Source organism: Ammospiza caudacuta, chromosome 1 (genome assembly GCF_027887145.1).
Source record: "Ammospiza caudacuta isolate bAmmCau1 chromosome 1, bAmmCau1.pri, whole genome shotgun sequence".
Taxonomy (NCBI): domain Eukaryota; kingdom Metazoa; phylum Chordata; class Aves; order Passeriformes; family Passerellidae; genus Ammospiza; species Ammospiza caudacuta.
In genome coordinates, this window is record NC_080593.1 from 106,059,009 (window position 1) to 106,084,995 (window position 25,987).

The following is a 25,987-nucleotide window of genomic DNA, read 5'->3' on the forward strand; positions in this document are numbered from 1 at the left end:
GGAGCGGGGGAAACAGAGAGGAGGAGGAGCGGGGGAAACAGAGAGGAGGAGGAGCGGGGGAAACAGAGAGGAGGAGGCTCCACCCCCGGAAAGGCTCGGGGAAGGGCCATGGCCGTGCGGCGACGTGGATGTGCCCACGGTTAGTGTCTGACAGGCGCTGCCGGGCCACGGCGAGCCCCGGGTTTTTCTCCGGCCGCCGAGAGTTTTCCTAGGGAAGAGCCCGAGCTCTCGGTCCCTGTGAGCCCGCGGGGATGGGAGTCGGCGCCCGGCCTCAGCAGCGCTGGGGCCGCGGCTGCCCCTGCCCTTGTGCCTGTGTTACTGCTCCCGGGTGCTGTCATAGTGATATATGTGTCTATATGTATATGTATGTATATTTGTGTGTGTGTGTAGATACAGTGTATGCACGTATATATAACTATAGTGTGTATATGTGCATATATGTGTGTGTTTATGTGTATGAAAAATGCATATTTTATGATTGGCTTTTCGCAAATATTAAAATGAATATTATATGTGTTATGTTAGAAAGTGATGCTGTATTAATTTTCTTGAGTAGTGTGTTAAATGTAGTTTTAGGTTATAACAAAATGTTAAAATAGAAACTATGCTGTGTAAGATATTTTTTTAAAGAAAGGACTCGCAGCGAGATAGCAAGCCACAGGACACCTAAATCTTTCAGAGAAAGTTTCTCCTGATAAGAGAGCAATAAATTCTCTAACTTCTTCCCTCCTCCTCACTCAGCCATAAAGATGCCAGTTAGGGTTGAGAGGAAGAAGCTGACACTGACCAGACAGAATCCTGTGTTTGAATGGAATTTATTTGTCATGTATGAGGTGTATGAATATGCAACAGGTTATTGTTTTTAGGGGTTAATCCTTCATTAATGGCTGTCCTTTTTTGGGCTTATGCTGCCCAGAAAAAGGTACCCGGACATCCGTAACTCTTTGTTTCTATTGTCTCATATTGTCCTAATCCAAATTGTCCAAATAATTATTACTCTAATTATATTGCTATTTTTATAACCATTTTTATTACTATTAAACTTTAAAAATTTTAAAAGCAAGTGATTGGCATTTTTCACATGTGTGAATATATATAGCATATGTGTGTATATATAGCATGTGCATATAAATAGTATATATGTAATCTACATAGCGTGTGTGTAACATATATAGTAAAGTCATGTAGTGTAAATGCATGTATAGGTGGTGTATATGCAGTGTGTAGACATACACACATACCACATAGTGTTAGACTTAATTGGTGGGTCATAGGGCTGTTTTCTGACTTGTTAAAAAGAGTAAGTGCATACTGTATAAAAGTATAAAAAAGTTGTGTAAAATTTAGCTGCTATAAAAATATAGTGGTATAGGGATGAACATAATGGGGAAAGCAGCTGAAGTCAGGAGTTTCAACAGTGTGCCCTGTGTGGGCATGGAAATGTCTGTGAGAAGGCAGGTGCTAATTTATTAAACAGGACATATTATTATTAATATTATTATTAAGATAATTCTGTAAAGAATTCTTATAAAAATTCCCACAGGAGGAGGTTGCTCCAGGAAGGGCAAATGGTTGATGAAGGCCATGGTTTCAGGGAGCTGATTTTTCGTCCTGAAAAGGGGACTTACGATGTCCATCGTACATCGTCTGGCAGTGGGATGGCTTGTGGATCATCTCTCTTTCATCAACCAGTGTGGCTATGAGATCTGTGACTCCTTTGCACAGCCTGGTGGTGTCACTCCCAATACTTCTGCCACATCTACTGAAGACTGTCACAGTATTTCTGCTTTTGCTACCACCCCTTCATCAAGCAACGGTCCTTCTTACTGTCCTGGAAATGCCATAGAAACAGAAGGTAAAAGAGCAAAAATGAGATATGTGTTTCGGGAGGAGTTCTTTGATGTTTCTAAGCCCCATATAGCTGCAGCTCCTGAGGAGCAGCTGTGTCAGGGATGCCCTGAGGTGAGTCTGACAGAAATAAAGGCCAGCAGCAGCAGAGAGGAATACCAAGAAGGAGCAAAGAGTGACACTGGAGATTCTCTTGCCACTGCTAGGAAGGTATGTTATCTGTAACACAGTAAATTACAGTAATCCCTTGATAAATAATGTACTGCTAATATGGTTTTGCATACCCAAGTCTTTTTAGGTAGTGTAGAAGAGTGGGAAGTTTTGAGAATATTCCTGTGTCCCTCATGTCAGTAATGTGCATTCTGTGTCTCATAAGCAGTGGATTGCTCCAGAAATCTCCTGACACTGGTTGTGGTCAGGTACACAGTCTGAAGCTGTGGTAGCTGTTGAGATTGTGCAGATTAGCAAGCTGGGAAGGACGGTATGAATTTACTTTCAGTGTTGTTTAGTACTGTTCCATATGGACAAAAGAAAATAAGTCACTTGTCTAAGCCAATAAATGTAATCATGAAGACATAGTTAATTTTTTTCTCTAATTGGTAAACTGCCCTTGGCAGCTGAAATTAGTATGGGCCCAAAGGAGGCATAAGCACAAACTGTGCACTAGGTGCCTTCAGATCCTAGTGCCATGAATAATTTAAAACAGCTTTAAGCCTATGTACCTTGTGAAAGCCTGCAGCAGGTTAGGTATTTTCAGATCTTTTTGCTTATTTGACTTGTACTTGTGATAGAAAAACAGGAAACTTTCTTTTGCTTTTAGAGTTCATTTGTAATTCAGGTATGTTTGGTGTCTTTTTCCCTTTGATTTCATTGTGGAATGATATGGATTTTGTTGTTGGTTTTTGCTAATTCTGCAGAAACGTAAAAGGAAATGTGTGTTCAACCAAGGTGAACTGGATGCTTTGGAATACCATTCAAAGGTAAGTTGGAAAAATGTATATTTTGCAAGTACCTGCTACTTGACTTTGGGCGTGTGCCGAGTGAAGGGCATGGTTGCCAACAAATTCTGGTTTGGTAGCTTGTTCCACTGGTGAAAAGAAGGAAAGGGAAAGGACTGGTCAATCTCTCCAGTCCTCATTTGAATTTGTGTTTACAGCATGGATCTTTTATGTGGATACATGTGAAGTTGCATCTGAGACATTAGAAAGACCTGGAAGCTGCATTCACAAAGTAACTTGGGCTGTTACAGACAACTGAACATTGTGTTGTGATGAGTTGAAGATTAGGAATTGGCTGATTTGAAATTGGCAGTGTAACCTGTTCTGAAGATGAGTTTTCAGTATTTCAGGACACTGTGCTGGAGTTACTCAACACTTTGTGACCAAATGTGCTTCAAAATATCTTATTCTGCAATTGAAAAAAAAAATCATCTTTCTCTAACATTTTGTATTGTCCTACTAAAACATTATGAATGAATTTGAATTCAAGTCTGTATGCTTATGTCAGTTGTGTACTGGTCAAGATACAACTGAATTACACTGAAACATAGTAGTGAATTGTAGAAATGCAATCTGTAGGTCATGTTTGATGTATTCTTACTGCTTTTCCAAATAGTAATGTGAACCTGAACTAGGAGCTACACTTGTTTTCTTTCCTTTCACAAAGGTTTAATCATATTGGGCTTTTTGCTGAAATCTTTTCTGCTTGAACTACATTTAGATGACTACGCTTTTTTCTTTTATATGGCAACAATCTTGTAGTAAATATGTCCGTGTGTAAACTTGCTGATACAGTGTAGAGGTCCTGTGATTATTTTTGTGAATAAGCTGTAAAATCATTCAACAATAGAAATAAGGAAAGAAATTAAAAAAAGAAGTTTGATGCCTTGGAGGTTTGTGTAACTTTGGTGATATTTGGTGAATATGTGGAAAATACAGAGTTTAGAAAAATCAGTGACTCCAGTTAGCCTCTTGTATCATTCACAGATTAGAAAGTATTGGGTTTTTACTAAATTTGTGTTATTAAAGGTTATACCTCTGCAAGTTAAGCCAGATTGTTTTGACACTTATTTATATCTGTAGACTCATCAAAAATAAACCCAAACAACTGCAATTTTTTGTTTTTGCAAGTGAATCTATGAATTTCAGCTGTTGAATCCGTTTATGAATTTCAGCCAGTGTCAACATAGGGAACAGTACAAAATATGCTAAACTCCTTCAGCAGCCATTTGTTAAATCTCCTGCTTTGATTGCTTCATATTCAAGACTTTGTCCATCTGTAAATTAACACATTCATGTAAGAAGGTATAATTTCTGAAGATGTGTTTATTAATTCTGTTGAAGCAATATGAGCTTTTCTTATCACAAACCTAGGTACTAAAAATTTATAACTCTGTACTGTCTGATATCTAGAGGTGGCGCTATTAAATTATAAAAAAAAAAAATCTTTCTTCCCCTTCCACTAATCTGGGAATTGTAATAAAGTGCATTTTGTAAAGCCCTCTTGTAATCCTGAAGATTCTGTAATCAGAAACTTTTGAAACCACAGTATAATGGCTTTTTACAGGGGCTTTAATAAAGCCCCTGTAACTGACAGTGGACAAATGGATAAACCCACCTCACTGACAATCAAAACTCATAAAGGCTCCATGATTTGGAATAAAATGGGTCTCTAAATTTTGTGAAGCAGAGGTGCTGACTCCCCAGTAGGTAAATGACAGTGTAAATACATCCAAGACTTGTGTCATCCTGGACTGACTAACAGGCTATTTGAGATGTTTGCCACTTAGAAAAGTTGCAAAAATTGAGTTCTGATACTTTAATTTGATTTACTGATGGTACTTCTGTATGACTGTAAAATGCATAAACTGTTGTTTTATGAAGTGAATTGAAATGTGGAAAATGACTGATTTTTAGATCCCAGTATACATTTTAATTAAAAAGATGTTCATGGGCACAGTAACTTGAAATTAAATTAGAATTTTAAATTAAACTTCAGATAATTACTTTGAAATTTGTGTTTGGTTGAAACAATGATATTCCACATCTGTTGTCTGAGATGTTTTATTCAGTAGTTTCTTGCTCTTTCTTTCTCCAGCATTCTAATTATTGTAACTTTACCAAAACATGAAAACCAACAACAGCGTGGTGTCCTGGTTTTGGTTGGGATAGAGTTAGTTTTCTGTTTGGTAGCTGGACAGCTAATGCAGAGTTGATGGAGCTGGGAGTGCTGCAAATGAAAAATAAACCTAAGACTTCTAAAAAGCCCCAGAGTCAACATATTGAATGCTAAAGCTAGGTCTGTTGCCCAAATGTCTGCACCCAGGTGCAGCTGCTTTGTCCTTTCCAGCCTGGTCAGGATAGATCGGAAAACATCAAATATTCTCATTTTGGGTTTAGCATGAGGGTAATGTTGACAGCAACAATTGAAACATTAGCGTGTTAAGCTGTGCTTACCCTGAGTCAAGGAGTTTTCAGTTTCCTGTGCTCTGCCAATGAGCAGGTGCACAAAGGAAGCTGGGAGGGAACACAGCCAGGACAGGTGCCCTGAACTGGCCAGAGGGATATTCCATAGGATATAGGATATCATGCTCACTAAACAATAGGAGTTGGCCAGGAGCCATGGATTTGCTACTAAGGGATGGGCTGGACATCAGTCAGTAGGTGTTCTTACTGAGCATCACTTGTGTCTTTTGGGCCTTACTTCTGTCTCACTCCCACTTTTCAATAATAAAAATAATGATAATAATTTTTTAATTTCAGTTTTTAAACTGATCTTACAGTAGCCTATGAGGTTTGCTTCTTTTCCTTGGATTCTTCTCCCCACCAGGGACTGGGAGGCATGTGGTGTGAGCGAATGGCTGTGTGGTACTTGGTTGCCAGCTGGGGTTAGACCAAGATGCCTTATTATAATACCTTTGTAGCTTTTGAGCCAATGATCTCAGTTATTGGCAAGGATCCTTTTCCCCACCTGCAGATTGAAAATGTTTTGATTTCAGTTGCATTCCCTGGTCAAACAGACACTTGAAAGATCTTTTCTTTTTTTCTTTTTTTTTTTTTTTGTTTGTTTTTTTTTTGTTTGTTTGTTTTTTTTGTTTTTTTTTTTTTTTGTCACCATACAGGTCAGGAAGCTCATTTGGGAAGGGACTTTGGATTTAGTCCAAGAGGGACTCAAAAGTGGTTTTCTTCACTGTATGACTGCAAAACTCAGTTGCAGGAAGAGTAATGTTCCTCAGCACATTGTCTGTGGGTTGGCTGAACTATGTGAAATGGCAAAGCAGTTTCCAGCTGTGAATGAAAGTGACCATCAAGCTGTATGTGTGCTAGAGGAGGAAACCTCCAGTGCAGAGCAGGACCTGCTTTCGTGTATTGTGGAAAACAGCTCAAACTGTGCAAAGAGAATTGTGTTAATGGGGCAGAAATACTTGGTGCCACCAAGAAGCAGTTTCCTCTTATCTGATATTTCATGTTTACAGCCCCTGCTGAACTGTAAGTATCTTTAGGTGTTTTTCTCCTGCCCAAGAAGGGCAGTTAATATCAAGATGACTCAATGAACAGATTTTAGCTACAGCATTTCACTCATAGCAAATGCTGCTGCAGGCTTTCAAGGTGATATTTCTAACTTTGTGCAAATAGATAAGGACTTCCAAAGGAATGTTGAGTGGCTAGGAAATCATGTTATGAGGGGATTATTTGTCTCCAGGAGGCTCCTTTAAAAGTCTCAGCCAAAATACAGGAGTTTGTGAGCGTGTTCTGGGCCTCTGTCAGCGTAGAAGTCACAGAAACACATTGAATTGAGACTAGCTGTGCTGCTGTGTCCCTGTCCCACCACATAAGCCTTTAGCATAGGTAGGTCCATGCTGCTGCTGAAGTGGTGGTCTGCTGTCTTGATTTTTAGCTAGATTAATCCATGGGGGAGGGATGAGATAGTGCACCATAAAGCTAATGTTCACTTACAGACTCATCCTGTTCAGTGGCAGGGTCTTTTTAGATTGGAATAAACAGGTCGTGGAACAAAACCCAGTATCCCCCAGGGAGGGTAACAGTTTGAGAGGCTGTTGCACCCAGCTGGAGGGCAACACCACTTTAGCAAGACCACCAGTAGCAAGCATGACTTGACTTTTCAGCTGCTGTGTTTCACAGCTGAGGGTATTGGCTTATGTAAAAATCAGTGACAGGGAAATGAGGGGATTTTGGAATAATCAAGTTCTCTGTAAAAGTAGATCAAAAGCTATCCAAGGCACTATCCCCAGCCTTAAGCTGACAGCATGCATCAGTCTTCAATGCCATTCCATTAGTTTTCTAATTGACCTTCATTATTATTACTATTATTTTTATCACTATCAATCATAGCTAGGATTTATCAGAGTCTTACAGGAAAGATGTTGCCTGTGAGCAAGAGCTGGGCATTAGTGCTCTTCCCTCTAATCAGTAATTTTAGGTTTTTTTTTAATTGCACATGAGAAGAGAGGAAGCATATGTAACTTAGATGCTATGATTTTTTAATTTTGCTTTTTATTGAGAAGATATTCAGGAGGTAGAATCTTACTATCTAAATAATAATTTTGCATTTGAAGTCCAAAATCTAGCTAGGAAGCTGTTTTCATCTGTAGGAAAGAAAGAAGATTATTATCATTCTGCTACCACTCTCCACAGTGGAGCATATAAGATTCTCCAAGGAGTTACAGAGCAGTCCAAGAAATCTGAGCAAATGCTTTTGAAATAAACAACAGTGAATGTTAACATAATGCTGTGACTGTAGACTTTTTTCCTGAGTAAATCTGCTGTCCATTTTAATTATTATTTTTCATCTTTCCTTTCACCTGCCAAAAGAGAAGTAATTCTTGCTGGTCAGTCCACTGTGAGGATAACACCTCCAGTGTTAAATGAATAATGTGTATCAATCACATTTCATGAACATCAGATACTAAGCTGTTGTTCTTGCTGTCAGACTAAATGAAAGAACAAAAATGTTCTCTGGAGTATTAAAATTGGAGAGTTCTGTTTTATCATGGATGTGTTCTGTATCTTTTATCCTCCAGCTAAAGTAAACTCAACTTCTCCCATTAAAACTCTATTGGTTCTTTTACTCTTCACTGATTCCCATTTCATACACTATGTCTAGCTATCTGTCTCTCTTTACCTCCAGTAGTGCAAAACAGTTTTCTAGAGCTGGCTTGAAGCTCTGCTTGTCTCTGTTGGCCTGATAAAAGATCAAACAGGACAGAAATCTTGCATTCAGGGCTGTAGCTTTTCACTCAGCTGGGTGCCTTATTGCATAGCTTCTGTTGGGAAACTTTGAAAAAATTTTATTTTTGAGACTTGCACTCTGCTATCCTTTCTTTCCCTGAAAGTCCTAAAGATACTTGAAATTTCTTAGAGGGATCTGACACAGACCACATAGAAGTCTTTTCCTTAGGTAATCAGCCAAAAAATATTGAATTTTCTGGATGTGATTATCTGAATTAAAACAAGCATGTCAAAAGTCTTTTAACTTCTTATTTGAAAAGAACAGAAGAAATTTGCAGTTTTGCTATATATCTGTTTTAACTCATAGATATTTTTTAAAGCTACTTTACTCATTTTTCTTTTTTTTTTAATTTCACTTGCCAGACAAGAAAAAATATGATGTAATTGTGATTGATCCACCATGGGAGAACAAGTCTGTTAAAAGGAGTAACAGGTATGTTTTATAGTAAAATCAAACAAACTTTGTCATTGTAGCTTACGAAGGGTAATTAATATTTTAATATATTGATCCAATCCAGGACCAGTATAACTGTGAGACTGTAGCTCAAACTTGTAAATATTTTCACACGTGCTTACCTTCAAATCTATGGACTGCCTTAGGTGTTTCACTGAAATACGTTGGATATTTGGCATACAAGATATTTGCAAGAGTAGATCTTGAATTATCTAGCTGGTGAGAGAATGTTAGCTCTTTACAAAGAAAGTATGGATTCAGCTGTTCTGTACAGCCCAGATCATGCACATATTAGTTTGTAATTAGTAAGGTTACTTCAGTGGACATAAAGCTAGATAAATATGTAAGTATTTCCAGGACTGAAATATTGCTCACAAGTTTGAGTGCATTTTTATTTAATTTGAAGTGTAGCTTAAGCTTCAGTCTGATGTTTAGAAGAACATCATAATGCAGCAGTGAAATCATCTAGTGCAATAGGAGCTCTGAGTACTGTAGTTTATGAACTTACTAACTTAAATTTTTATGGGCTTCCTCCACTGCTGAGTAACTTCATGTTTATGCTAGTGGAGTCCTCTTGATTACCGTAGAATTGTATCTCTTTGAAAGAAGGGTAGACAGGAAATATGGTCTTACAACTTTTCTAGAATAAAGTTTGCCATGGCTTTTGATCTTGTTATGAAGACATAAAATTTGAAGATGTAGAGACTGATGTGTAGGCTGTCCTTTGAAAGCCCTTCAGAAACCTCTCTAAACTCTCATTCAAATGAGACTTTTCTCATTCAGAAGTGTCTTTCTTGAGTATATAAGGTACTCAGAGAATAATTGTAGTTATGAGCATAAGTTAGTCACCAAGATCCTTTCTCCCTTATGAAATAAAGGCAAAAAGTGGAGGAGCTATCACTGCTCATCATTATCTTGTTGGCAGCTAATAATTGTGAAGCATTTCTCATCTAGGTGAATATTTTCTCCTCTAGACAGTCCAGGAGGTATTTGGATTTTATCCTTGTTCACTGTTTCTCACTGTAGCATTGTGTAGGGTCGTGGCTACCCACATGGTGGCTGCCAATTTTCATTAGGCAGCGTGCCAATATTTTTGGTGCTGCAATGTGTAGGTTCCACAAGCTGCAGTTTATTGATAGCGTAGAATTGCATCATGAAAAAAATTGGTAGAACAGGACAGGATCTGGAAAGCATCCTGGATTCACCAATGTAGCATTCAGTTAGCTCAGAAAAGTGAAGAAGGGTTTTGAATAACCTAGAAAACTTCTACCATGGCTGATAATTAAAAAAAATGAACAACTTGTGAAAATAATTGGAGAAGTTGTTATCTCTAATGACCTCTTCTCTTGCCATTCAAATTAGTGTGACTCACTTGTCATTTTCATTCAGAAGAGAGTTTATTATGAGAAATTACATTGCCTAAGAAGCTGTTCACTAAATAGCTTTGTTCTGGCACAAAGATGAGAATATTGAGTTACATCTGATAGTTCTTAAATGAAAAGAAACATGGGCTCCTAAACTTAAGAGTCACAACTAATAGTGCTTTATTTCAAGGCATAGTGGAAGTACATAGTTCAAGGTTCTGCTCAGCAAAACTTATGTTCATACACTAATGATTTTATATCAAATCTCTCAGAATTGTCCACTGGGTGTCAGTCTTGAACTATTTTTATGACTTAGATTGTCAAGAGATAATTCTTGAAGTGACTGGTCTGTGTAATTTTTTTATCAATTTGTTTTGCTTTGAAAGTTTTATGGTAGGTATATGCTAATTTGCTTTCTCACTTTATTGACATAGGTACAGCTCCTTGTCTTCATGGCAAATCAAGCAGATTCCTGTACCAGCACTAGCTGCTCCAAATTGTCTTGTAGTCACGTGGGTGACTAACAGACAGAAGCACTTACGTTTTGTTAAGGATGAACTTTATCCTCACTGGTCAGTGAAAACACTTGCTGAGTGGCACTGGGTAAAAGTAAGTTCTTAATTTATTTTGTTGCTTTCTTGGAGACTGAGAAGACTTGCACTATGACACTTTGTGTTCTTCTCATTTGTCTATTTACTTCCCATTTACTTTGGTATTTGAAAGCTGTGATATCATCAATATCCTTCTTTTTTTAAAGGAAAAGGTCCTGGGAAAATATGGGATATTAAAATTTTCTACTGTATATTTTTAACTCTCTTGTGTCAGATTACTACAGCTGGAGAATTTGTGTTGCCTTTGGATTCTTTGCACAAAAAACCCTATGAAGTTCTCATATTGGGGAGAGTTCAAGGAAATGTAAAGGAAGCCTTAAGGTATGTCAGGATATTTATGGTAAATGTCTTTTTTTTTTCAGCTGCTAGGATTCCCTTTGTATGTATCAATAACTCATAATGCAATATAATGTCCCAAAATCTCTTGGCTGATTGTGAACCTAAAGATAGCCTTATTAGCTTTGGAGTAAGGGAGTGCCTTAGTGAGACTAAAGAATGGAACCCCCCTCTGTTCCTGCATCTGCTGTCTTGGGAAACTCTTAGACAAAAGCCTTGTGGGCAGGGCTTCCTTTGCTGACAGGTTGTCTTGGACCACGAGTCCTTGGCACAGGCTGATGCCATTTTGGGGATGCTGCTGTTGTTCCATACATTATGACATAAAAGACTGCATTGTTTGTTCTCAGTGGCTTTGCATGGCTGTTGTAAACCATGTTTTGTCCAAAGCCTCAATGATTTCATAATCTGTTGTTTTATGTATTATATCTGAGCAACATTTAATTTCCCTTGGACTTTGAAGTTTGTGAATGAACATACTGTCTGTTATCTCCCATCTGAAATAACTCTGCAATAGCTGTGGCATCACATTGGGTAACATTCATTCTCATGTTTCTTTTCTTTTCTGATTTGTATGACAGGAAATCTGAAGGTGTTCTTCCAATTCCAGAGCATCAGTTAATTGTCAGTATACCCTGCAGTCTGCATTCACATAAACCTCCTCTTGCTGGTATGTTTTGGTTTTCATGCCTAATGTTTCTGTAGTACAGTGGTCTTGGATGCCTCATTATGGGATGTACCTAGAAATGCCTTAATTTCCCGTTTGTCAAGCAATTTTACTCAACAGAACTTGTGGTTCCTCTAAAAGTATTCTGATGCACCTCAGCCCTAGTCCCAGAAAATTAATGTGAAAACCAGAACTTCAGGTAGTGCTGTGTGAACATTTTGGGTAGACATAGAAAAAATGTTGCCTTTTTCAAAATTTGTCTTTTAAATGCTGCAAAAACAGTTTTACGGGTACTTCAGATATGAAGTCGTGACAAATGACCTAAAGTACCTTGTGTGGGAGAGAACTTTGGGAATACATAAAATAGGAAAGCAGAAATCCCTTTCTTTATTATGTCATCCTGAAATAAATGTTTACATATCCGCATGAATTGACTATATGCCTACAGTGCAATTATGCCTTTAAATCCAAAGACTTAACTATTTTAAGACTGCTAAGAAGAGGCAAAAAATAAGGTATGCCTTGCTTGTTTCTGAGGAGTTATATTTCGCTCACTGAAGTTGTATTTCACTTACTGAAATTGATGCAGTAATTCCAGCCAGCCAGTTAGTGTGGGTATAAATTAAACTTTTTAGAGTTAGTACAAAGAATTGTTCTGGAGCACTTGGACTAATTTAGTCAATAGGAAGTGGTACTTCTTTCATCATTACAGCACCTTAGAACTTTACGAGGCTGCGGTAAGAAATGTATTTAAAATCTCACGCAAAATCAATGTAATCCTCCACCAAAGGGAAGCTTGCAATGAGTCTGCAAATATTCCAGGTGCTTTGTATTCACATCAGAAAGGCAGGTAGAAGAAATGTTTAATGCTCTTGGAGAGGAGAGGTGTCCCACTTTGCTTCACTGATATGCTTTCCTTTTTCTCTTCCCAAGGGGTAGAACTACTTTTGATCTGAGCAATTGTTGTACCTCCAGGGATGTTCTAACATCTGTGTTTGGGGGCTTGCATTTATTAAATTACCACATGTATATATATATACATACACACCTATTAAAAAGCTAGTAGAAAGGACATACTTTGGTTAGCTAAAAATAGAAGAAAAAAGTGTCATCCTGAAGCCACATCTTCAAGAATTAGGGCTACAGCAGGGTGTATATGTGTTGATTTAAGCTAATGAACAGTGGGGTGGTTATTTATGAGGCTGTCACCTAGGGTCTCTTTAGCAAGCCAGTATTTACCAGCAAACTTGGACACAAACAGGAGACTTGTGAGGCATCCAAGCGTGCAAACCAGCAGTTTGGATGTATTATGGAAAATTTTAGTGCAACAATGGTCCTCGGAGCAATTATTTTATAGGGCAGATCTAGAAACCATATTGGAGAATACGTTATAAATTATAACCCTGAGTGGAATTTGAAGGAAACTGTCCTTCCTCATTTCTCGTGTGTATTCCTTGAGTCTTCAGTTGAGTAATGGGATTTGGTAACATTGTGCAGCATTTGTATTTCTCTTTGAAAAAATGAACTTGCTTGGAGCAATATGAATGGTTTAAAAAGTTTTTGTGAAAATCCACATGTACCCTAAAGGTTTTTTGTCAGGTCTATGCACAATAGGGTTATGTAATGAAAAGGTAGACAGTAAAGCAAAAGCCGATTGCTGATGCTTTAACTTCTGTGCTGTACAAGGTGTTGCTTTCATGACCAGGCAGTAATCTCAAGCAGCCAGTAGAGAGCAGCTGAGCTACATCCTAGAGGGGTTCAGAAGAAATTTGAACAGAAGCAGAGATTTGGCAAGGGGAGAGAAGGACACTTGATGAGTCACACACATTCTTTATGCTTTGTTTTAGTAGTAACAAAGCCAAAAATATTAGTATTTACTGATGCTGTCTGGCACTTTGTTTCTTATTACAACAATAAAGGTTGTATGTTGGTACATATGTAGCCACTTAATGACTGATTATAAGAGTTTATCTCTCTGAGGGAAAAGAAAGATGTAAATTAAAGTAAGCCATCAAAAAGAGATGTTTGTGTTCCTACAGTGCATTTAACCATGAAATTGCAACTGTAGGGGTTTTTGGTGATGCATGTGCTGTGTTCAATGCTTAGAGCTCTAATATGTCATTGTAAATGTACTTAAGCTGCCTTATGCAAATGTGTTAAAATCAAATTTTATTACTCCAGGTTTTGATTCAAATAACAGCAGGTTTTCTTCCTAATTCAATTCAATGGTGCTCTTAGAGAGCACAAAAGATACTCTGTTACAGATATGTATGAAGTTCTACATAACTTCACATCACCTTTTTTCCTTTTCCTGTATTATAGATTTTTCTTGTTATAGCCATTGCTCTTCCAGTTTTTAAGTATATGCATTTATTGTCAGAAAATAATGCTGTTGTGTTGGAGTTTGCCTAAAAGCAGTGGAATTAATTCTTGGCTATGTTCTAACCAATTTGCATATGTTCAGCAGAACTGTGCAATGAGGAGTCATGGGAGGTCCCTCCTCCTGTAGCAATGATGGTTTATTAGGCCATGTTATAAAGGTTTGGTTGGAACTAAAAAAAGTAAATGCCTTTTGTTTCCTTATAGGCCTTGTGAGCCCTTGCTGTAAGACTAATTGATTGTTGCATCAGCATCTAGGTTTAACTTGAAGTTCAGGAAAGACAGAGTGCTGTAATGCCATCTTTGAGCTGGATTTCAGATCATTTTCTGGTCCAGGGTTTAGACAAATTGGTCAATAAGGACCTCTATGTCGCAAACTCTTTTGAAGGGTTATTTTAAACTGAAATAACTTGTGCTTTGTGCTTTGCACGGCTCACTGATCAGGCAGTGAAAAAGCAGACGCTTATTTTCACTTTATATATCCAATTTATCAATGCAGAACTTGCTTTTTAGGCAGTGGAAGTTCAAAAAATGTTGCTTGTTTCAAAGATAATTCTTTAGCTTATTTAAACATTTTTCTGAGCATGCATCTTCAATATGTGTCTGGGATTAGGAGTGTGCAGGTGTGTCAAGTCTCCTGCCTGGCCACTGGATTGTGCTTTGGAATGAAATGGGTTTTCTGGAGCTGTTGTGTCTGCCAGCTGCCTTTGTGCTCACTTCATGTGTCCTAGGGCATTAGGTGCTCAAGTACCTGAGTTGCTGTCTTGGTGTTTGTGACACCTGCAAATGATAAAGAACAGGCTGTTTATAATCTATTTAACCTGTTTCCTGTCGGTGATATCTGTAAGTGGATAGAAGTAATTGTGTTCTGGGTTTTGTTTTTCATTCTGTTCTTGTGGTAGAAAAACTCAATACTTAATTTTTCTACTGATGGAACTCCTCTAAGCTGTTTTCAGAGGAAAAACCCCAAGGGTTTGCTTGAGGGCTGCAGATCTGATCCATGTGTGTTAAGATAGCCTACTGGTGATACAAAGGTCTAACAAAGAAGACATAATTTGGAACTTGAGCACTGATTTTTCCTATTTGACGGAAACCAATGTAATGAGATTTTAAGCCAACAAAATTCAGCTCTTTTGATATGGTAATTTCGTTGCAGTGCAAGTTACTGCCTGATGTGATTATGTAAATGCCTACAACCTAGCAATGAAGAATCATACTATAATGTGATCTCAAATTATATGTAATATGTCTGGTTTTTTAAAAAGCCCTCCAAGTTTAAAAAGATGCTGTCTCTGCCAGAAGGAGAGAGGGAGATTCCTGCGACTTCCTTTTTAAATTCTAGAACCAAATTGATAGAAAGACTGGCACACTTTTCCTGCTTCTGTTGAACTGAGTGGTTTCTTGGCTACCCCTTTTTTGCTTTCTGGTGAACCAGTCTTTGAGATTGGTTGATGTGTGCTTTTCAAATTTGTTCTTTTAGGCATGAAAGTTTTTGGTGACTATTGAAGCTGCTTTGGATTACAGAACCTAATGCTATGATGATTATTTTTAACTTATGAATTTTAAGATCTACCACCTCTCTGGGCAATCTGTTCAGTGTTTCAGCACCCTCATGGTAAACAATTGTTTCTTATATCTAGTCTCAATTGATCCTGTTTTAGTTTAAAACCTTTATCCCCTGTCCTATTGCTGCAGGCCCTGTTAAAATAAGCTTGTTGCCTTCTTTCTCATAGATCCTATTTAAGCATTGAAAATCCACAATAAGGTCTCCCTGGAGCCTTCTCATCTTCAAGATGAACACCCCCAACTCTCAGCTTGTCGTCCTAGGGGAGGTGCTTTGGCCCTCTGATCAAATTGTCAGCAAATTATGCCCAAGAAATTCTTATCTTAATGGAGCTGTGAAAAGAACAATACATTTTACCACTTTTTTTATTATGATGTGTTTGCAAAATGATATTAAGCAACTACTCATAAGTGGTGTCTAATTAGATGAACACCCACGACACCAAACTGTGTGTGAGTTTTCTGTCAGAATGTACATTTTCCTCTAAACTTCCCAGACTCTTCTCTGTAAATGCTAGATTTGTTTAAACATTTAATCTTGCCTCTAAAAGAAGCAGGTTTTTGGAATAAGATTCCTTCTGGTAGCAGTATTTTTTAGATTAAAAGCTGCCTTGATGATAGCCCATCTGAGACATTCTTGTGACATTTGTTAAAGATTGGGAGAAGGCTAATAGATTTTTACACCATGCCAAAATACAAAAAAGCCTGGAAACACCCATTAAAAATATTTACAGAAAAGTTTTTAATACAGTGGAGCTTTGGAAGAGGTGATCATGTAGACAGGAAATGCATCTTGGGTTGGCTAACACTAGAAAGTGAAGCGGGTGTTCATCTTTCTGCAACAGGAGCAATCCATGGTCTTACCAGCTGGAGTCTCACATAGGGCATCTGTGACTGGCAAACTTGATGCAAAAAGTCAGTACTTGGATTGCACCAAAAAAAAGAAGAAAAACCATTTCCTCTCATACTTTGGTGTATGTTGACTGGATGTGTTTTTGCTTTATGCAGTGATCATATCTGAAGAGACTGAGTGAAGCAGCAAAATGTTGGCCTAATGAGCTGTATTTTTAAGTGGCAGATATGCAGAAATCACTAGCAGATCTGATCTAAAAATGACCAAAGTATTCTTTGGAAAGGGTCATGTTTCCATAATTTTTCTTCTTTTATCTTCAGCAGCAAAACACAAAACTTAACATGCAGTTTTTAGTATAGGTAAGTTTTTCAGTCTTTCTGCCTTCTCTGTGTTGGCTGCTCCTTAACCCTTTGCTTTTCTCATGTTTTTGTAGCCATTTCATTAAACGTAGTTAAGGAGTTCCTCGAACCAGCCACAGACTAAATGGTTCTATATGACAAGTAACACATTTAACAACAAACCCTTTACAATAATACTTTTCAAGCAAAATGCAAGATCTTTTTCTATCTCCAGAATACCAGTGATCAGTGACACAGTTGATGTTAATGACAGACGTCTTTTAGGCAGCAAAAATCCCTAACTATAAAAGAAATACGAGATTTATATTACTGAATAGCAGTAACAGTTATAGAAATATCTCTTCAGGTGCCAGGTTGATATTGGGGAAAAAAATAGTTCCTGCATTTTTATAGCCCTTTTAGTGCTGTACTTATTTAACTGGTATTACTTTTAACAGTTGTCATTACAAAAACACTTTTATCCCCTTTAAGGTACAGAGGAAAAGAGAGTGTGCTCCTAATTAAGGAAAGGGTTTATGTATTTATTTATTTATATATATAAGTATTGCCCCCATGTTATTGGAGCTAAGTGAGGCTTTAGGAGGTGTTTGGTTGATATTAGTAAAAAAATTCAGGACTCATTTATGTAGAGGCTGAAATAAATCCTCCTTCCCTTTATCTAAATGAAAACCAATAAATCAAGGCTATTGAAGGCCTTGACAGTATTTTTCAGAATCTCAAGGGCATTTATTTAAGATTACTTTCTCACTATAAATAGTACAGCTGTTTGATGAAACCTCTGAAATTAATTTGCTGTCTCTCCCTTTTTTAATGAAACATTCATTTTTTTCATCTGCCAACATCACAGGGGAGGTTTTACTTTTTTACTATTGTTATTTGTACCATTGTCATTGTTGTTGTCTTTTTTTTTTCTCTTGCACAGCAGTTCTGGCAGAGTTTATCAAGCCAGATGTGGAATGCTTGGAGTTGTTTGCTCGCAATCTACAGCCTGGTTGGACCAGCTGGGGAAATGAGGTCTTGAAGTTTCAGCACATTGATTATTTCACTCTTCTGGAGAATGAAAACTGAACTGGGTCTTAAACATCTATACCTTCTGAAATTCCACATCACCCCAGGGGCCTCTTGAACTTAGTCTTATTACTGATGGTGTGCCTAAAGGTAACAGAAATAAAACTAATTGCATTTTAGTTAGAATTCTTTAAGTGACAATATATCTGTTTAATGCTATCTCCCCTCTGTGCAAGGTGGTCCCTTATTTTGATGATCTGAACATATTTAGATACTTTTGTTACCAAAAACCAGTGAAGATAAAACCCCTTAACAGCAGTGTAGCTTTAAGAAGCAGGCATTCTTTATTTGGTCAGGTGCATGAGGGAGTATCTTCTCTGAAATATTTGTATGCTGATTACAGAGAAAGCTCCTGTTTATATTCTGTATTTTACATACATATTCATTGACATTGATGATATTAATGTCCCCAAAATCATTAACACAGGCTCCCTTCCCTTTGTATACATGTTCTTCTGTACCAGGGGTTTCTTTGGTGGTTCCTGGTGGTCAGCCACCCCAAAATCATATTTGACCATCCAGTGAACTGGTAAAAAGTTGGCATAACTGGGGCTAGTTACTCTGCAGTTTTCCTTCTTGGTCAATGTTTAACATGACCCTAGAGAATAAGTATTTTGTGGTTCTATAGGCTTGTGGTTTTTGAAGAATAATCATATTAACCCATCAGGTTAATATGGTGGGTTAAAACAATAATTTTTCATCTGCCAACAATGTTAGAGTGTAAGTTCATCCCTGTTCTTTTTCAAACCTCAAGCAAAGAAAGATATTTTAAAGTATTTTCACTGCAGCTATCAAATCTGAGCTGATAGCACACTGCTGCTGCTGTACTGTAGCTTGTGCTATTTTTAAAGAATTATAATAAAGAATTGTATTGTTTTTCAAGAGTCAATGGAAGTAAACAATTATGAATGATGCATGTTTTCTTAAAGTTTTTTTTGCAAAACAATAGATTTTGAACTAATATAGTTATGAAGGCAGTGTATCTTCCTACTCTCTCTGCCTTAGAGAAAATAAAAGGAACAGTGCTTATATTTACTGGCATATGAATTCTTGACTGACCATATTCTATATAAAATGTTACTTCTAAAACAATTGATAATTCTGTCTTTGTGTATATGGTGTTAACTTTTTGTCTACATTTTAAATGATCAGCCTCAACATCTTAAAAATTCTGAAGTTTTAACAGATTGTATGTATTTTTTAAAAGACTCTTTCCTTATGTTCTGGAACATTATAAAGCCATGCTTGTGAGCTGTATTTTTCAGCTAACAAAAAAATGATCCCTTTAAAAAATATTAAACAATTGTACACTTTGTGTATCATTTGTTGTTCTTAAATTTACTTTGAAAAATATAAAGAAAATGTAATGAGGCCTCTGCCACTTACTCATTTATAGCAGTTGAGGCGGAGGTGCTGGACAAATTGATTTTCCTGATGGCAGGTTCCTGAGTTCTGACTGTTTGTAATGGAGAACAAAATACATTGCCTAACTTCTTTAACCTTCATTTCCCTTTTGGTAGCCTGGTGAGCTATGAAGATTTATTTAAATTTAACTTCAAAATGTTAGTATTTCTTGATAATTTTGTAATAAAGATGAAAATGAAAACTTGTGTCTTATTTCCAGTTTCTATGTTACTGTTCAATTCCATGTTTTGCCTATTGGAGCAGTGGAGTTAATAAAACTAGGAAAATGCTTTTTTTCTCCCTCCCCCCACAGTTAAACATATACTCAAGTATAAGTAACAGTGGAAGTAGTTTCTCAGGGAAACGTTTCTTGCTGCATGTTTTTATTTAGTTTGTCTTTTAAACTGTCAGTATGTGTTGTCATTACACTGCAAGGGTTCCATATTGCTACAGTTTCATAGCTCCTTGATGTTTCTTGTAGGCAGCTCCTCTAGGCACTGACTCCTCCTTGCCCTCACAGTGGCCAACTGACTCCAGTTCCCACCAATGCACTCTTTTATAACACTCTTCTTATTGGCTACAGGTGTGGCCTGTTAACATCAGGCCTGTTCCCAATCTCTAATAATTGGCTCAGCTGCAACTCTTTAGGGGGTAAGATTACTTTCTACACTACCTTTATTTACTTATGTTCTATCCCCCTACAAGTATGTAAGCAATCTTACCTACAGCTACAAGGGATAGACGATTCTTTATTTGCTTTTAGTTTAAGAAGACATTCCCTACCTGGAACTTCTGCTTTCCCAGTCAGAATTCCCCTGCCCTCCCAAGATGCTCTCATCCAGTAGTAAATGATGTATGGGACTTAAGCATGTAATAAATGATAACTGCTGCACTTATCTTGTTTACCCCTTGTACTCTGCAAAACAGCACAAGAAATGACAATGTGGTCTGTTCCACATCCGCTGCTATGAACAATTCCATTATCTTTTTAATTCCAACTAAAAAAGATAGATGAACAATCTTAGGGATCAAGAAACCACCTTTCTCCTTCGAGCTAAGCAGCAGAACCCTTCTAAGGTAATAACCTTCTTTAGGCTGTTTAAGAATTGATTTGTCTTTTCTGTGGAGTCCTTTGCAAACAGTGGCTTTCTAGAATCCTAGAATAATTAGGATTGGAAAAGACCTCTAAGATCAAGCCCAGCTGTTAACCTGCCATCACTGTATTCACCACTAAACAGGTGAACTTCCAGCACCTGGGAATCCAGCCTCCTAAGTATGGCTTGTATGTAGAGGACTTGTGCAGGCAGGTTCTAAGCTTCTCAGATTTAGTCAAAAGTTTAAGATTGGAACTTGTCATATCTGATCCTGTCCTAAATAGTTACAAAATTATGCCTTGGACACCTGTTTGCTGCTTTTCCACTGCTCTGGCCATGAATAAAACCTTGTGAATATGACAGAAGTGATGTTCCACATCTGCAGCCAACCTGAAACCATAGCCTTTTCTCAGGAGGAGAAAACTTGGAGGAGAAAACTTGCTAACTTGGAAACCCCATGGTGGTATTAGCAGTTGATAGTTTGAGGTGATAGGGTCATCTTTTAAACATAATTATTTGCCTGTTATGCTGAATTCATAATTTAAATAGCCCCTTACACTTTTGTAGCTCTCCAAGACCCCAGCTGTTCCTGACCAGCCATCAGATTGTTCAGTGTCTGTCAAAAGATTCTTCTGAGGCAGAATCTGCGTATCAGTGATAAGTGAAACCAGCGAATATAACAGGACAATTTAAGATCTGGTTTCCTTTTATGTTATAAATCTCAATTGCTCAGAGGGTACAATGCTCTGTGTTGTGTCAAGTCCTGTATAAAAAAGCAAACTTGCTCTGAAGAGTTTACAAAGCTGGTAAGAAATGAAAAAAAAAGGGAGAAGATAAGGATGGAGGAATACAAGATGGTAATGAGATATTAAAGGTGTATTTAATAAGTATCAGCCTAGGTATTCTGCACATCTTCAGTGTTCCTAAGGAATTGTAAGGTTGTTTCCCCCATTTTAAATGGGATTTTCTTTAGTATTCTTGCATCACACATTCAAATAAAAAATTGGTGGAGTGTGTATTTTACTTACAACATTAACAAATTAAAAGGGTTTTTTAAGCTCTAAATTCTTCTTGTGACAACAAGTGACAACTGTGATTACTGAAGAATTTTCAGAAAGTATGTTGTTTGGTACATCTGTTGTTGTTTTAGCAGGACAATGGTAAAAGCTTCTTTGGCTAGGTATTCTCTACTATTTAAAGCCTTTTAACACTATGTCTTATTGCAAAAAAACTCAGTAGCATTACAAAAAGAAGTAATTTTAAGCTTTTTCTATACGTAGAGTACATCAAGTGTCATAATCAAACTTTTATGAATCTTCAGGTTTGAGTGTGATTTTGAAATGTCAAATTAGCATATGACCTTTACTTGTATTTTTAAACTTCTGTGAAGTAAAAAGAATTACTCCAGTAAGATATGTTTTTGGAATAATGATTGCTAGGCATGTACTCCTGTGGAAACAGCAAAACTTCTTTTGCAAGATTAAACATTAGTAAAGACGTGAGATAAGTGAGGAGGTCGTACCTCTTCATAGCATTCAGCTTGGATAGGTGTCAGCAGCAGCAAAGGGTTGACTTTTAAAAATAGATTTCCAAATTACATAAACAACTATAAATTGCAGGAGATAATGCTACTCTGCCTTGATAATTGCATTCATTAGCCTCAACACACCAATAAAGACTTGCCTACTGCTTATTTTGGATTGGACATAAGAGGAGGAGAATGGAAGGTGGCTGGAGAATAGCCAAGGGACACAAGCTATGTTCCAGTTGCTGAAAGAAGTCATGTGGTGTCCCAGCTGGCAGGTTTTTTCATAGAATAGTTTGATTTGGAAAGGACCTTTACAGGTCATGTAGTTCAACTTCCCTGCAATGAGCAGGGACATCTTTGTCCAGATCAGGTTGCCGAGAGCCCTATACCCAGCCCCTACCTGACCTTCAATATTTCCATGACTGGGTCTGCCAGTTTTTTGTGGAGAGAATTGTGTATGTGCATGTGTGTGTGCAGGCAAAGCTGACCTGTTGGAGTAGTGTGAATCACTAGTACGCAGTGCTTTGAATAACAGTGATATGTGCATTGCTAGAGATTTAATATCACCATATTTTTACTTGTCAGTGTCCTAAGGTTACCAGTTTGTGGGGAAAAGGTACTATTTATTTGATTAGAGATGTCCCAATACCATGCATGGTTTGAAAGCTTGCTTGGGGGCTGTTTAATGGATATATTTTTGCTTTGTAATCTTCTGGAAGCATAACATTGTCACTGATAAGTGAACAGCATAGCAGCTGCCCAGGTGTGTTCCCATGACCCTGGCTACATCTCAGAAGCATGGGAAGCCTGCAGGGGGTTGGGCAGGTGCATGGTTCTGTGGGTTCTTTGGCAGCTTCAATATGCCTTAACATCACTAAAATGACATCAGAGCTGTTCTAATGGGGCTGGGTCACTTTGCTGGGCCTAGCTTTGAGGACTTTCCTTCCTGGCATAAAGGAGTTGAGGTTATCACCTTCTTGTCAGGGTTGTTCTTCAAGTAGACTGAAAATTTTCTAAAGAAAGTTGCTTTTTACTTGCAAACATTTTTTATTCAACCTGCTGAACTCTTGATGTGCTGTAGAGGCTGGGCTTTCAGCTCTGGGTCTGAGCCTGCCACATGGGGTTAGAGAGTTATGGGCCATGCTCTGAGGGCTGACATTCAAAATGCCTCTGGTCTCAAGGCATCCAGGCATTCTTGGAAGTACTCTGACTGCCAAACTGCAGGCAGAGCTCTGTAGTGGTCCTCCCTTCTGGCTTTTTGGCTTTTTAGCTACCTGTCTTATGAAAAGGAGGGCTGGGAGGCACTGTTGACACTGGGTCTTGACACTGCAATCACAATGCTTTCTTAAGAAATGTGTCATCTTTCATATTTTCCCTGTGATGAGAAAAATCTGAAATTTCCATTACTTGTTTCCGACCATTTTTATATTTCAGTTAGTAGTTTGCATTTACTCACAACAAAGTAAGTCTGACTTTCCATAAGCTCTGTTTTTTGCTGCTTAGTTCTTCCTTCCTCCTTCTCTATTTCTCAACTGGTTTTCTTCAATCTAATATTCATTTACACATTAGTAACTTTATTTTGTTAAATATTTTTTACTGGAGGTGCCTTTAGGTTTCTTTTAACTGTCAGGAAGGCTTGTCTGTAAAATTGCATGGTTTGAATTTATTTTTTTGTTACCTGTTTCCACAAACATCTGTAGATAACAGAGTGTGGCATGGGATTGGAAACATGAACCCCGTGTGGTATGGGATTGGAAACATGAACGCCACATCTGGTGATTAGGGGGGAATGAGGGGCTACTTAGTAAACGTAAGCTGGAGGATGGGAAGTCGTGGCAATAGCAAAATTGGCTGCTGCCACAAGAACATAAAAATGTGCAAGCCACATGAGAGAAAGGTGTGGTTTCTCTGTTGTGTTGCCTAACTTGTAAGTAAAAAAGGACAACAGTACCATAGCAGGAGTACTATCCACAAGGGAATTTTTATTTATCAGTTCTCTGGTGCTACCTATTTGATAACAAAACAAAAAAGTAAGGCCTCATTTGATGACCTTTATGGAAATGATAGCCCTGACAGAATTCAGGAGACTTTTTCAGATCAGCTAGGGAGATAGTATTCATGGTTAAAATACTGTAGTAGCAGCAATCCCCACTGGGGAATGATTAGGATTGACTCCATGGTTGCAGAGGGCTGATCAATCACTTCATTCTTGCTACACTCTCCTGTACTATATGAAAAACCCATTGTCTGTTCCAGACAGTCTGATACAGCTTTGACCTCATTGGTCATCAATCAAAACACCATCACCAGAGTCCAATTAAGAAATCACTCTTTGGTAAACAATCTCCGTAACACATTCCACATGTGCACAACAAGAGGTGCAGCAAGTAGACATAAGAATTGTTTTCTCTGAGCCTTTCCACAGCTTCCCAGGAAAATCCTAGGAGAGAATTATGTCTCTCTCTGTTCACAGGATATGTGATTACTGCAAAATACTACTACTAAAATACTGTGAAGGCAAATATTTGAGTAAGATTTTTCCCTGCTATTGTTCAATATGCAGTGGCATGTCTTCCTTTTTCCCATGTCAGTAAGTAAATTGTGTTAAAGTAAAATAGCAGTATTGCTTATGACTGGTTTGATATCAGGCACCCATATTCAGTTTTCCTTTTCTTGTGTAAAACCCAAACAATAACTTCTGCTGAGGGAGAAGGGGGTCATTCATTCTCATTTTGTCTGTAATATTGCTTACATTTGCCTCAGACTGTGGAGCCTACAGTCCTTTAAGCACCTGGGATTGGTGGAATAGTCACTTTGGGGTATCTTAGATCTCTTTTTACCCTTCTGTGTCCTTCCTTAAAGGGTACTTCTGTAACAAACAGTTTTGATATGAGAAAATAAAAGAGGCCTGTAAAGAGGAGAAAACAAAGTGGAAAACTTTGCCCAAAAGGCAGTGGAATAATGAAGATTGTACACTTCACAGCTAGTGCCATGGGAGTGCTCATGGTTCTCTAAAGCATCACTGTGGACAAGCTCATACCCATGTTTGAGACTTTATTGTAAAGATCTGTAAAGATCCATTTCTTTGCCTTTTTGGAGATGGAGACATTTTTCAACACAGGAGGGTGGGTGCAGTCCCCTGGCCAGCATTTTTAGCACAGCAGACGTTGCACACTGCTGGTTACAGGTCAGCTGCAGAATTGTACAAAAATCTGAACTTCATTTGTGCCCTTTTTTTCAGCATAAAATATGGCTACGCACTGACTACTATGTAGAAAATGAAATGCATTCAAGGTGTTTTGCAGAGAAAAGAAGAAACCTCACAACTTCGTAAAAGTTGTAAAGCCCGGTATGTTTATTTACGACGCGCGCCGGACGCAAGTCCCCCAACAAGGCATACGTACCTCTGAAGACCTCGGGTCTTCTTTCATCCCCCTTCCAAATGCATATGCATACAGTTTCACAATAAGTTCATACATATTCATTCCGTGTGACATTTAGCACCAGTTCTTCTTTATCAAAGGAATGTCTAAGTCGGGGGCAAATTGACCTTGTGGTCTTTTCTGTTTTTCTTTCTCTGTCTCCTTGCTGTCTCGGCATGTGAGCTTTTCCTTCAGCTTTGGCCTCACAGACTTTTCACCTTTCTTAGACACTTCACCTAATTCAGAATGGATCTTTACTCTGTCTCATTCCCCCCTTTCCTAGGAAATAAGTAAATTCTTTTACTTAATGAAAACCTTCACAACAGTAAGTGTCTTTTAGTGCTTCACCATGTACGTTTGACAAAGATGTTAGTACAGCTACTCGTTGTAGCATTCTCCAGTTCCAAATTAACAATATAATAGATAATCCTAAGATTATCCCAACTAATATTAGTAAAACTACAATGGGGTGGCACAACTTATTAAAGATTCCATTTGCAGTTGGTGACCACCCAAAGATCACATCCCACCAGTGATGATCCATATTTTGTTTCATTCTTTGTAGGACTCTGGTTATCTCCTTTGTATCATGTTGGACAGTAATCAAGGTTTTTTCTGCTTCCTTGGATTCCTTTCAAGCCTTCCAATAGGTCTTGGTGCTTAATTAATTGTTTTACCAATGTAAGGTTCATCCCACTAGGGGTAGGTGGTAGTCTGTGATACAGTGTGTAATTGGCTTAAATCAGCTGGTGGGATGTTACTGGTACCAAATATGAAAAACTACACTTAATA

General features: G+C 37.9%; 1 protein-coding gene across 3 annotated transcripts; it reads left to right on the forward strand.

Moving 5' to 3' along the window:
• Positions 1-72: 72 nt before the first annotated feature.
• On the forward strand, positions 73-19,278 carry METTL4 (methyltransferase 4, N6-adenosine). Of its 3 annotated transcripts, none has more exons than XM_058809959.1 (9): positions 73-139; positions 1,544-2,058; positions 2,766-2,828; positions 5,969-6,335; positions 8,460-8,529; positions 10,349-10,523; positions 10,740-10,846; positions 11,440-11,528; positions 17,602-19,278. In XM_058809959.1, the coding sequence occupies exons 2-9, from the start codon at positions 1,630-1,632 to the stop codon at positions 17,745-17,747; spliced, it is 1,446 nt and encodes a 481-aa protein (XP_058665942.1). In that variant the 5' UTR covers positions 73-139; positions 1,544-1,629; the 3' UTR covers positions 17,748-19,278. The 3 variants fall into 3 exon arrangements, with proteins under 3 accessions (XP_058665942.1, XP_058665950.1, XP_058665955.1); XM_058809967.1 differs by having other exon boundaries at positions 17,605-19,278; XM_058809972.1 differs by lacking the exon at positions 17,602-19,278 and adding an exon at positions 15,385-15,511.
• The last annotated feature ends 6,709 nt before the right edge of the window (positions 19,279-25,987 follow it).

What these genes read in the sequence shown, in the direction of transcription:
- METTL4 (XM_058809959.1), top strand. Translation starts at nt 1,630, where the DNA reads ATGTCCATCGTACATCGTCTGGCAGTGGGATGGCTTGTGGATCATCTC. An exon ending in CTTTGGAATACCATTCAAAG is followed by an intron (nt 2,829 to 5,968) that starts GTAAGTTGGAAA and finishes GTCACCATACAG; the next exon opens with GTCAGGAAGCTCATTTGGGA. An exon ending in CTGAGTGGCACTGGGTAAAA is followed by an intron (nt 10,524 to 10,739) that starts GTAAGTTCTTAA and finishes CTCTTGTGTCAG; the next exon opens with ATTACTACAGCTGGAGAATT.